The following is a 12,881-nucleotide window of genomic DNA, read 5'->3' as shown; positions in this document are numbered from 1 at the left end:
GATAGTTAGTTAAACAAAATTGGATTTGCTACTAGTAGGCACATTTATGGAACATTACGATGCCAGCTAACTATGGCTAAAGTTAGCGAATGTGATAAAAAAATATATATATACGGTGTGATGTAACCAACAACAAAGTAGGCCGAGTGGATAACAAAGCAAACACAGTAAAGTTAGCTTGAAAGACCATAGCTAGCTACCTAGTTATGGAAAACTGCTTGTGTGAATGTAACAGAGATAGTTTGATAATGTTTCCACCGTCTCTGCATACCAGAGGCCACCATCGTGATTTCTGCAGCCAGGGAAGGCAGAAACCACCTGGAACCCTCCCACCACACATGGTGGTGGGTTGGCGTTTGCAAAATAAAATTTCAGCTGCGCCCTCCGCTGTGAGCAAACACCTATGGCACTTTATAAAGAGAGGACGACAGTGGGGAAAGATAGGGGAGGTTGTGTCAAAGGGCAGTAGGCCGGATTCAAATTTATGCAGACACTATAGACGTGTGCCGGAGGCAGCGGTTTAGACCTCTAGACCACTGGCTTGTTCTTTTAACTTCGATTTGTTTGCGAGAATCCCCCCCTCACAACGTCAATCACCACAGCAGCACCACTGACTGCTTCTGAACTATAGCGACAGCGCAGCACCAACCACAACAAGGGTGGCAAACACAGCTTTAAGTGCAAATTACATCTAGAAAATGCTGTACCTGCCTTGCTGCAGAATGCACAAACAAACATCACACCCGGATCACAGCCAAACTGAAAAATGTCCCATGCAGACCGAGACGTGCTGTACTGGAACTAATAACCATCAGACATGCAGAAAGTATACAGCTCTTGAGAGCACCAATAATTAGACTATTCAGTCACCAACAAGAAGAGGGGTATAAGGTTTAGGGGTATGCTGGTTCATAGAAATGTCCCTTCCCTCCCCTTTTTTTCTAATAATCCAAGTTGAAGGTGATTTACCTTCCCAAACAGTTAATATCTTACTGTTAGGAGTCATACTGTAGCTGTTGTTGTGAACAGTAAGAACTAAGGCCTAAAAGTTATAGTTGGCAGAAGAGAAAACTCCTGTCCCCCTATACCATACTTCAGAAGAAAACTACAAATGCATTGAATAGCTGTTAATTTTTACTGAGAAGTAGATTAAGAGAGGGGATTTTTGGCCATACCCAAGAAAGGGTGCGAGTAATGTGAGGGAGAATGTGGTCCAGTCAAGCAAGATGGTTAGTAGATTTAGGAGGTACGCCAGAAAATCTAGGAGAACTCCAAATATGTCCCGCCACTGATAGAGAGTAGTGTAATGGGACACTTAAATCATGTCATTTAAACCAGTGATGCGACATTGGCTTCAAACTGGGGATGTAACGGTGTCACTCAAGAAGGCAACTGTATGTGAACTTAAACGGAGCACTCCAGACAATATTGTTATAACAGCATTTAACTTTCATTTCAATTTGTGCTTGGCTGCCTGCAGACAGAGACGTCATACAGTACAGATCTGTCCTACAAAGAAGTGGTACCTAAGAAACTGCTATTTGTATTGATGCTTTTTGGACTGTCACTTTGTCGTGGTAAGAGGGCTTGTGTACCTCAACGACCGCTCAGAGCTATGCCAGCGGGAGACAACTCCCAGTAGGTCCAGACAAACTGGACAGGTCTAGGGTGAGAGGTCAGACAAAGCACAGTCTTGATCATAGAGCATTGTCGAAAAATGATCAACTACCACTTCGGATAAGTTTTAATGTCACATTCACAGTGAAATGCATTTCTTGCTAGCTCTAAACCCAACAATGCAGTAATCAATATACTACTAAAAATAACATTAGGTGGAACAAAAACACACAAGAACTAAAAATAAGAACATGAGAAAGCAAGTAAGCTATATACAGGGTCAAATCCATTACCATATTTACCATATGCAGGGATGCTGGAGTGATAGAGTTAGATATGTATAGGGTTAAGGCGACACGGCATCCGGATATATGACAGAGAAGCAGCAGTGTATATGATGGTTGTATGCGAGTCGTGTGTGGAGTCAGTATACATGTACACTACATGAACAAAAGTATGTGGACACCTGCTCGTCAAACACCTCATTCCAAAATCATGGGCATTGATATGGAGTTGGTCCCCCCTTTGCTGCTATAACAGCCTCCACTCTCCTGGGAAGGCTTTCCACTAGATGTTGGAACATTGCTGCGTGGACTTGCTTCCATTCAGCCACAAGAGCATTAGTGAGGCCAGGCACTGCTGTTGGGCGATAAGGCCTGGCTCGCAGCCAGCATTCCAATTCATCCCAAAGACCTTCGATGGGGTTGAGGTCAGGGCTCTGTGCAGGCCAGTCAAGTTCTTCCACACCAATCTCAAAGCATTTCTGTATGGACCTCACTTTGTGCACAGGGGCATTGTCATGCAGAAACAGGAAAGGGCCTTCCCCAAACTGTTGCCACAAAGTTGGAAGCACAGAATTGTCTAGAATGTTATTGTATGCTATAGCATTACAATTTCACTACACTGGAACTAAGGGGCCGAGCCCAAACAGCCCCAGACCATTATTCCTCCTCTACCAAACTTTACAGTTGACACTATGCATTTGGGCAAGTAGCGTTATCCAGGCACTCGTCAAACCCAGATTCGGACCACGAGATGGTGAAGTGTGATTCATCACTCCAGAGAACGCGTTTCCACTGCTCTAGAGTCCAATAGAGATTAGCTTTACACCACTCCAACCGACGCTTGGCTTTGTGCATGGTGATTTTAGGCTCGTGTGGGGCTGCTTGGCCATAGAAACCCATTTCATGAAGCTCCCAACGAACAGTTGCTGTTGTTGCTCCAGAGGCAGGTTGGAACTCGGTATTTTTGCACGCTCCACGTTTCAGCACTCTGTGGTCTCGTTCTGTGAGCTTGTGTGGCTTACCACTTTGCGGCTGAGCCGTTTTTGCTCCTCAATTTCCACTTCACAATAGCAGCACTTACAGTTGACTGGGGCAGCTCTACTGTGACAGAAATTTGACAAACTGACTTGTTGGAAAGGTGGCATCCTGTGATGGTGCCATGTTGAAAGTTACTGAGATTTTCAGTAAGGCCATTCTACTGGCAATGTTTGTCTATGGAGTTTGTATGGCTGTGTGCTCGATTTTATACACATGTCAGCAACGGGTGTGGCTGAAATGTCCAAATCCACTCATTTGAAAGGGTGTTCACATAGTTTTGTATATATAGTGTATGTGCATGTTATGTGTGTGAGCAAATTAATTGAGGGTGTGTGAGTTGAAGTATCAGTGTGTGAGTGGAGTGTGCAGAGTCCTTAGAGTGTGCATAGAGATGGTGCAAAAATATAAATAAAAGAAAAAGGGTCAACTAAGATTGTCCACGTAGCCATTTTGTTAGCTGTTCAGCAGTCTTATGGCTTGGGGAACAAGACGCTGTTCAGCAGCCTGTTAGTGTCAGATTTGATGGAACGGTACAGCTTGCCATACGGAAGCTGAGAGAACAGTCTATGGCTTGGGTGGCAGGACTATTAAATGATTTTCCAGACCTTCCTGATATGGAGGTCCTGGATGGCAGGGAGCTTGGCCACAGCGATGTACTGGCCTGCTGCACCACCCTTTGTAGTGCCATGAGATTGAGTGGGGTGCTGTTGCCACACCAAGCAGTGATGCAAACAGTCAAGATGCTCTCAATTGGTAGAACTTTTGAGGGCCCATTCCAAACCTTTTTAACCCCCCAATGAGTGTTTGTGGACCATTTTAAGTCCTTAGTGATTTGGACACCCGAGGCTCCCGAGTGGCGCAGCGGTCGAAGTCACTGCATCTCAGTGCAGAGGAGTCACTGCAGTCCCTGGTTTGAATCCAGGCTGCATTACATCCGGCCGTGATTGGGTGTCCCATAGGGCAGCGCGCACAAATGGCCCAGCGTCGTCCGGGTTTGGCCAGGGTAGGCAATCATTGTATTTGTTCTTAACTGATTTGCCTAGACAAATACATTTTTATGAATAAAATGTACAAAAATAAACTTGAAGCTCTCGACCCGCTCCCCTGCAGCCCCGTCAATGTGGAAAAAAGCTATGTTTGGCCGGAGCTCGCAAAACGGTGGCCATACAGTACCGAGACATCTTTATACAGAGGAAGGCCGGTATAGGCCATACAAAAACCAGCATTTCATGCCAAACCGAGCTTGCTTAGCTACCCAGTCGACGGCGGATCTGTAGTGAGTGGCTCATTCTCCTCACTGAGTTTATCCGAGGATGTTATAATGTAAATGGGGACATGAGAGTCCAGACTGGAATCCATAATCCCCAGAGGGTACAGCTGAGCAACATGATAACAGTGGGCCCAGCTGTCTGGGCTAATCATCCACCCAACGGTTTAAAAAATGACTACAAAAACCGAACCACGGATACTCCCATGGTGGCAAAGAGATTTAAGTTAAGTCAAAAAGCATCAATGCAAATGTGTGGCATTTCAGGAAAACAAGGGGCAAGGAGCCCTTTCAGGGACAAATGGGCACATGTTTACAGAGGTCAGTGTAGACCATACATAGACCAGCATGTCATGCCAAACAGATTGCTCAGCTACCCAGTCGCCAGGAAGATCTGTAGTGAGTGGCTCATTCTCCTCACCGAGTTTATCCGAGGATGTTATAATGTCATTGGGGACGTGAGAGTCCAGATCGGCATCCATAATCCCCAGAGGGTCCAGCTGAGCAACATGGTGCCCACGGATCTAAAGAAACAGGTCCGAGGGGAAATGGAACAAAACATCCGACAGGTGGGGATGAGAGGGGGAGGGGTGTGAGTGTAGAGACATAGAAGTGTTGAAAGGGATTTGAAAGAAAAATAAAGAGAAGAGAGAAAAAGAAGGGAGGAAATGGGAAAGCAACATTAACACAAACAAGCTCATTATTGTCTCGCACAGCTGTGAGGGAACATTTCTCACCGACATTCTGAACCCCAGTAGGTACTGGGGCATCATCAAAATTTATACAACTGATGCCAAGAGGATCGAGATCGGCGTTGTGATGGCCATTCAACTGGAAATAAGGTAACATTAGTCACATGGTAAAACAAGGTTTCAAACAAAACCACAACAAAATAGAAATAGGAAACATTCAAGTGCACATTAAAATAGGCATTTCAGTTAACATCATGAGGTCACAGTTCTTTATGGTATAAAAACAGACATCTCACCTTTGTCCCAGTTTTCAAATGTCAACCATTTCAGCACAGGTACTGTATATCACTAAAATGTTAGTCCATTATCAGCATAGTTGGTATCATTAAGTCTGACGGTCAACTTTGTGGAAATATTTAGCTATGCTCACAGACAACAAAGATTGTCTATTTTAAACTTTAAACTCAAAAACGTAGAGATTAACCCATATTGCCTCCTTGCTATTTGAGTATTTTCTTTGACTACAATAGTTTACTAACAATAGGTCCTGCGTTCTTATCTTGTGTACCACCACTCTATATGCAATTTACAATATATTTTGGTTAAACAGTCACAGCTTTCTGGATGCTGAATGTTTTGTAATAGTAAAACTACTTGGCATGCTTACTTGTTGGCTCCCGAGTGGCGCAGCGGTCTAAGGCACGGCATCTCAGTGGTAGAGGCATCACTACAGACCCTGGTTCTATCCCGGGCTGTATCACAGCCGGGGTAGGCCATCATTGTAAACTAAGAATTTGTTCTTAACTGACCTGCCTAGTTAAATAAAGGTTAAAATACTAAAACTTTAGACATGGTGGTCCTTGTTTTCAAATGTTGTAGCTCTGTGAGAGCCAGTGGTGGCTGACTGGTCTGACCTGGTAGGCACGAATGAGGGATTGGACAGCCAGGTGATCCTCCACCAGCTTCTCCACGTTGGGCTGAGCCCCTGCCAAAGACTGGGCTTGAGGGAGCCCGGCCAGGCTCAGAGGGCTCTGGTGGGCCATGCCCGGGGGAGCACCTGCATTGGCATTGCGGAAGAAAACGTCCCAAGACTGCAAGAAAGAAAGAAAGTAAATAAAATAAGAATCGGGATTAATGAACATTGGTATGAAAGGACAAATCCATCTATGACAAATTTACATTTTATAAGGTTTGCTTCATGATCTTGAGCAATGCTAGAAATATGAAATAAACGTAACCTTGTTACAGTTTCCATTTTCCCTTTGTGATGAAAACAACCTGTTGTGATCAGTCTTATGCCATTCAAAACAACAATGGATGGCAAATACCAACATTCCTGTCAGAGCTGTTCCCCAATTGATTTTGTCATTCTAAAAAATGTCAATCTCATCTCATATTAAGCAGCCAACTCCTTCCTTGGGGAAAATCTACTTCAATGTTTTATGGTAAACTGACAAAACTAGTAAGGCCCTCACTTATTCCACAATATGAAAACCAAAACAATGCCATTCTCTGGGATTAGTAATTGACTTCATACCAAAGGGATACTTGAAACTAACGCTAGTCACAAGATCCTTCATAGTAAACCTATATTTACATTTTAGAGATGCAGGAACGACAGTCCCCGCACCTGAATTACCACCCACCTGGTCAAAGATTTATACCAGTGCGATTAAAGGTCAGCTGTGGTTGAAGTGAAGTGATAGCATATCAAGTGGAAAGATTCCCTGGGGGAATTGTATAGGGTCAGCGTCATAGCCTCGGCTTCAATCAGTATCCTACACAAATTTCCTCTCAAGTGGATTGAAAACATGATGAGCTGGAACCATGTAAGGGCTTTACAAGCTGTGCATGAATCAAACTGAATTAAGAGTGTTGAAGTTGGAGTCAAGAAAGTGGGTTTTGGTGACATCACACACATTTGCCAACTTTGTGTTGAATCATTTACACTACCTAAGGGTGAAGAGAGCCAAGAGCTGCGACCCAACTGACACGTTCTTCCATATAGACTGCAATACTTTGATGAGGGCCCATAAGGGGATAGGGTGCCATTTGGAACACACACATGATATTCATCTTCATCAGATAATAGGCCAAATGACCATCCGCTATGCCCAATTCTATCATTAAAACAATTGGCAGGCTTTTTCTGCGTAGAAAAGTATTGATAGGCAGCCTAAGTGTTTTTCGGGCCACCTACGTCCACCCCAAAAAATGCAGGTTTTGGGGTGGGGGGGACCTTTTCTCAAGACAAACTACATACATACATGTGTGCGTGCATATATACATATAGTGTGTGTATAGTATATATATATATATATATATATACACACACACATACATACACATATATACAAATATATACACATAGTGTGTGTGTATATATATACATACTTACAGTGTACATACATACATACATACATACATACATACATACATATACACAGTTGAAGTTGGAAGTTTACATACACATAGGCTGGAATCATTAACTCATTGTTTAACCACTCTACAAATGTCTTGTTAACGAACTCTAGTTTTAGTTAGGACATCTACTTTGTGCATGACACAAGTAATTTTCCAACAAATGTTTACATACAGATTATTTCAATGTTTCACAATTCCAGTGGGTCAGAAGTTCTCATGTACTAAGTTGAGTGTGCCTTTAAACCGCTACGAAAATGTCATGTCTTTAGAAGCTTCTGATAGGCTAATTAACATAATTTGAGTCAAATGGAGGTGTACCTCAATTGGAGGCATACCTTCAAACTCAGTGCCTCTTTGCTTGACATCATGGGGAAATCAGCCAAGACCTCATAAAAAAAAAGGTAGACCTCCAAGTCTGGTTCATCCTTGGGAGCAATTTCCAAATGCCTGAAGGTACCACGTTCGTCTGTACAAACAATAGTACGCAAGTATAAACACTATGGGACCACATGCAGCCTTCATACCGCTCAGGAAGGAGACGCAATCTGTCTCCTAGGGATGAACGTGCAAATCAATCCCAGAACAACAGCAAAGGACCTTGTGAAGATGCTGGAGGAACCGGGTACAAAAGTATCTATATCCACAGTAAAATGAGTCCTATATCGACATAACCTGAAAGGCCGCTTAGCAAGGAAGAAGCCACTGCTCCAAAATCGCCATAAAAAAGTTAGATTACGGTTTGCAACTGCACATGGGGACGAAGATTGTACTTTTCTGAGAAATGTCCTCTGGTCTGATGAAATAAAAATAGACCTGAGGAAAATCCAACCAGGAAGTGGGAAATCTGAGGTTTGTAGTTTTTCAGCCCCCATTGAAGATACAGGGTGATTTTAGTTATGTTTCACTTCCCAAGGCTTCCACTAGATGTCAACAGTATTGAGAACCTGTTTTGAGGATTCTACTCTAGAGGGGCTCATAAGGGCTCTTTGAGTGAGTGGTCTGGCAGAGTGCCACAGCCTCTGTCTGGTGCGCTCACCGTGAAAGGTAGCTACGTTCCACTTAATTTGTACAAAGGAATTGTCCGGTTGGAACATTCATCAAGTTTTATGTTAAAACCATCCTAAAGATCGATTCCATACTTAGGTTGGCATGTTTCTACAGGCTGTAGCGGTTTTGGATTTGTTTACCAAACGCCCTAACAAAAGAAGATATTTGGACATAACTGATGGACATTATCAAAACATTTATGGTGGAACTGGGATTCCTGGGAGTGCATTCTGATGAAGATCAAAGGTAAGTGAATATTTAAAATGCTATTTCTGGGTAATGTTGACTACCCAATATGGCGGGTATCTTTTTGGCTGCTTTGTTGTCTAAAGGCTGTACTCAGATTATTGCATGATTTGCATTTTTTTTTATTTTATCTGACACAGCGGTTGCATAAAGGAGAAGTGTATCTAAAGTTCCATGTATAATAGTCATATCTTTATCAATGTTTATTATGAGTATTTCTGTAAATTGATGTGGCTCTCTGCAATATCACCACATGTTTTAGAACTACTGAACATAACGCGCCAATGTAAACTCAGATTTTTTTATATAAATATGAACTTTATCAAACAAAACATACATGTATTGTGTAACATCAAGTCCTATGAGTGTCATCTGATGAAGATCAAAGGTTAGTGATTAATTCTCTCCATTTCTGCTTTTTGTGACTTCTCTCTTTGGCTGGAAAAATGGCTGTGTTTTTCTGTGGCTTGAAGGTGACATAACATAATCGTTTGTGGTGCTTTTGCTGTAAATCATTTTTGAAAATCAGACACTGTGGCTGGATTAACGTGAATTTTATCTTTAATATGGTGTAAAATATTTGTATGGAGGAGGAATTTTAATTATGAGATGTTGTTTTGAGTTTGGCGCCCTGCACTTTCACTGGCTGTTGCGGGGGGGTTCCGCTAGTAGTGGACAGGTTAAAACTTGTTTTTAAAGGCTCTGAATACTTGTAAATGTGATTTCATTTTTATTTATTTTTTAATTGAAATTACAATTGCAAACATTACTAGAATAAGGCTGTAAGGTAACAAAATGTGTAAATTGTCAAGGGGTCTGAATACTTTCCAAATGCACTGTACATACTGTATTCTAGTCTACTGTATTTTAATGCCACTCCAACATTGTTCATCCTAATATTTCTTAAATCCATTATTTTACTTTTAGATGTGTATTGTTAGAAAATACCGCACTGTTGGAGCTAGGAACACAAGCATTTCGCTACACCCGCAATAACATCTGCTAAATATGTGTATGTGACCAATATAATTTCATTTTACTTGCGTATGCTGTGTTTCTAATGCTATATGACTGACTCAAACATTACAAAATCAAATGGGGCCCCATGCTATGACATTGAGATTCTGACTCTTGTCAGCAGTAATTTTGTCAAAATGAAATGTTAATACTTTCTTAGCAAAAGGGCAATTTCTCTAGCAATAATTTTGCTAGCACTGTCTGGGAGTGGTCTGAGTGATGAGGGGAAAACAAAAAATTAGCAGACAGGTTTGGAAATCGTATTGGTCTATTAAAGGGGAATTTCACCCTGGAGGAATCAGAGCTTGTTTTCAAAATGCCGAGGCATTTCTAGGTCAGTGAGTTGCTCAGGAGCAGTGGCAATTCGTCATTCAGTGCAGGTACCCCACCTGGTTTGAGCCCTACCTACCATTCATTTGTGTTACATATCTGTTTGCAAACATTAAGAAAAAGACTAATACTCCTAGAGTTAATAAAGCTGCATACAAACATGGTCTCCGAGTAAGGCAGCTCCAAAATGCAGGTGTTTCAGCTTAGCTCAGTGCTTTCTGTGGTGGAGTGACAGGCAGCAAAAGCACAGAGCGTAGGCGTTGGTAATCTTCTCAAGTTGCATAGTGATTGAATCAGTGTTCTCACTCAAGGGGACACTACATCACCACAGAATCTATAGGAAGACCTAGGCAGTTCCTAGCCCCCTTGGCTGCTGCCAAAGATTTATATTAGAAGTGCCCATCCAAGAAGGCTCAAGGTCATTGGCCACAGATTAAAATTGTCAAATCACGGTGTATCTACCGTAGCTTTGATTGGACTGATGTCCAATCAAAGTAGGTCAACTTCAAACTTTTAAAATCTTAGTTAGCAAGCTAGCTAGACAAGCAGTCATGAATCGCATCAACAATTTACTAGCAAATCCTCTTCATATGAAGAGAATTTTAGATCGAATGTATAGGTGTTCCTCGACCACAAACTGCAAGCATTGCAAAACAATCACCATTTTGCTTCCCCTGCCGGCTATTCAGTGGGAAGGGTGTGTGGTCCAAGTCTGGGTTGAAGGATTTAAAACATTTGTCTGAAAGGGTATCTTTTCCAAGCTTAAAACATTCACACAACACCATGGGCCATAAAATGTTGAATACAATCCAACATAACTTCTGCCATGTTAAAAACTGGGAATTGAGAATTGGTAAATCTCAGACTTTAGAGCGTTCAAGATAACTGGGACCTCAGAAAAGAACTAGCACTAACTGGGAAAGAATGGTTTGAACTGTCATCCAACTCGGAATTCCAAGTTGGGAACTTGGGTCTCTTTCTCGAACTTTCCGACCTGAAGATCACCGACGTGATCTTCAACCTCTTTCCCCCCCGCCGTGCCACCTTCCTCTTCAAGTGAGCACAGCAAAACGGTGAGTACATAAACAGGCCTGTGTCTTGTATGCTTCTGCATAAATTATGTAATATGCCAGGAAGATATGTATACTGTAGCTAAGAAAGTAGTACTGTGTGTATGTTCTGTAGTAAGCGGTTAGTAGCCCATGTGTCTTACTCTAAGAATGACCCCTCTCCCCCTCAGAACTTTGCCTACTGTTCTGACTGTGGTGCACATGTAGCATTCAGTAAGTTTTAGAGAAATGTCATCTAATATTATAAAGGCTTTCATTGTCTGCTTATATGCCCCGATTATTTAGTTTTCGTTTCTGACTTGGTGTACAGGGGGAATACTGTAAGAACAGCCCATGTTGTCACTGTCCATTTCATAAGTGCTAAACAAATAGGCTTATTGTCCGTCTTAGCTCGCTCATTAAGGTCTTAAGGGCTTACCTCTTATCCACTCATCGTTCTCTTATGCCATAGTTTGCACATCTCAATTGTTATATTGCTTATTTAGGTCTCAGTAGGTCTGTAACCATGTTTACCAGTGAAAGTTCAGTAATAGACTTACGTAATTCCAGTTGATATTGCGAGAGTTGATTTGTTTGCGCAATGTGCGGTCTGTGCATCGGTATAGGCCTATTGTCTATAAAAGTGGATCTTCGTGATTGTATTTCTCCTTCCTTTTATGACCACTGTTATGATATGCCCTGGGGGGCTATAATACAAGCCACCCCCCTCTACAGTTTAATGACTTGACATGTCGTAAATTCCTGGAAGGAACCCTCTCCCCCTTTGGACATGTAGTATTGTGAGATTTTTCCCAGCTGTCAGGTTTACATCTAAATATTGTGAAACATATGTGATTAAACATGAAATTATTTTTGAAAAGATGTAATGTGAAAATAACTTTCTAAATGAGAGTATGGCTTTTCATATAAAGATTAACTAGTCAGTGGCCATGTCCATGTGAGCATAGACATTACGCCGGTGTCAAGGAACCGTCCTTTTCTTCTCCAGAATATAAAACCACCAGTGACGAAATAAAAAATGAATGCCAAAGAGACTCAGGCAAGCCAGATGTCTCGAATGGTGAAGACCACGCAAACCACGGTGTAAACTAAGGTTGCAAATGGTTAAACTCAGATTTTTCGAACAGTACAGAATAAGAGCAAATCTTAGATGTATAATTACTAGTCTGCGGCTAGAAATGACGTAAGTCTCGATTGAGAATACTGACAACCGCCGAAGCATCTACTCTAGGAGTACATTTCCGAATTCTAACCACCTACAACGACAGACTGACTTCTGGGGGAACACAACCAGACTTTTGTCGACTCTCTCCAGCAGATAGACCGGCAAACACAGCGAGACAACAAGACATACTCGTAAATATGTAAATTGCAATTTAAATTTTCAAATGAGCGGTTGTTCATGTAAAGTATTAGCAATTTCTATGAGTAGTTATAAGCTAGGAGTTTCCCACTCTTGAGAGGTCCACACCCCCTTCCCTTTGTCTACCAAGCTCTCATATCAGCTTAGCACACTAGAGACTTATCATTTTCGTAACCAATATCAGTTATGTAAGTGTGTAATTATTTATTTAGTAAATAAATAAAGCCAATGTATATGGCTGATTCATTATGGAAACTAGGGTTCCTGCAGATTCTGAATGTCGTAAAATTCTTGGTTGAGACTGATAAAAGGTAAAGAATAATTAATGACTGATCGATGACTGAAATGTAAGAGATCTTTAGATCTAAGAGTTAATTCGGAAGACGTAACTCCTTAAATAAACTTAATCCGTGGAGCCCCAGGTTATTAATGAGTTAATTGTTGCATGATTTAATTCAATCAGGTAGTCAATAAAACGTTAGGTAA

General features: G+C 41.7%; 1 protein-coding gene across 2 annotated transcripts in view; it reads right to left on the bottom strand.

The window, feature by feature from the left end:
* The window catches only part of ogdha (oxoglutarate dehydrogenase a), a 74,324-nt gene that overhangs the window by 33,715 nt on the left and 27,728 nt on the right, over nt 1–12,881 (bottom strand). The window contains exons 3-4 of one of the 2 annotated variants that reach the window (XM_064974364.1): nt 5,813–5,989; nt 4,944–5,037 (exon numbers count right to left, since the gene is read on the bottom strand). In XM_064974364.1, the coding sequence (XP_064830436.1) occupies nt 4,944–5,037; nt 5,813–5,989 (271 nt within the window). Of the gene's footprint in view, nt 1–4,627; nt 4,731–4,943; nt 5,038–5,812; nt 5,990–12,881 lie in introns of both variants that reach the window. The other variant, XM_064974357.1, reaches the window with a different exon arrangement.

Source organism: Oncorhynchus masou, chromosome 1 (genome assembly GCF_036934945.1).
Source record: "Oncorhynchus masou masou isolate Uvic2021 chromosome 1, UVic_Omas_1.1, whole genome shotgun sequence".
Taxonomy (NCBI): Eukaryota; Metazoa; Chordata; class Actinopteri; order Salmoniformes; family Salmonidae; genus Oncorhynchus; species Oncorhynchus masou.
Note: the sequence above shows the minus strand (reverse complement) of the source record. Positions and strands in the feature narration are given on the sequence as shown.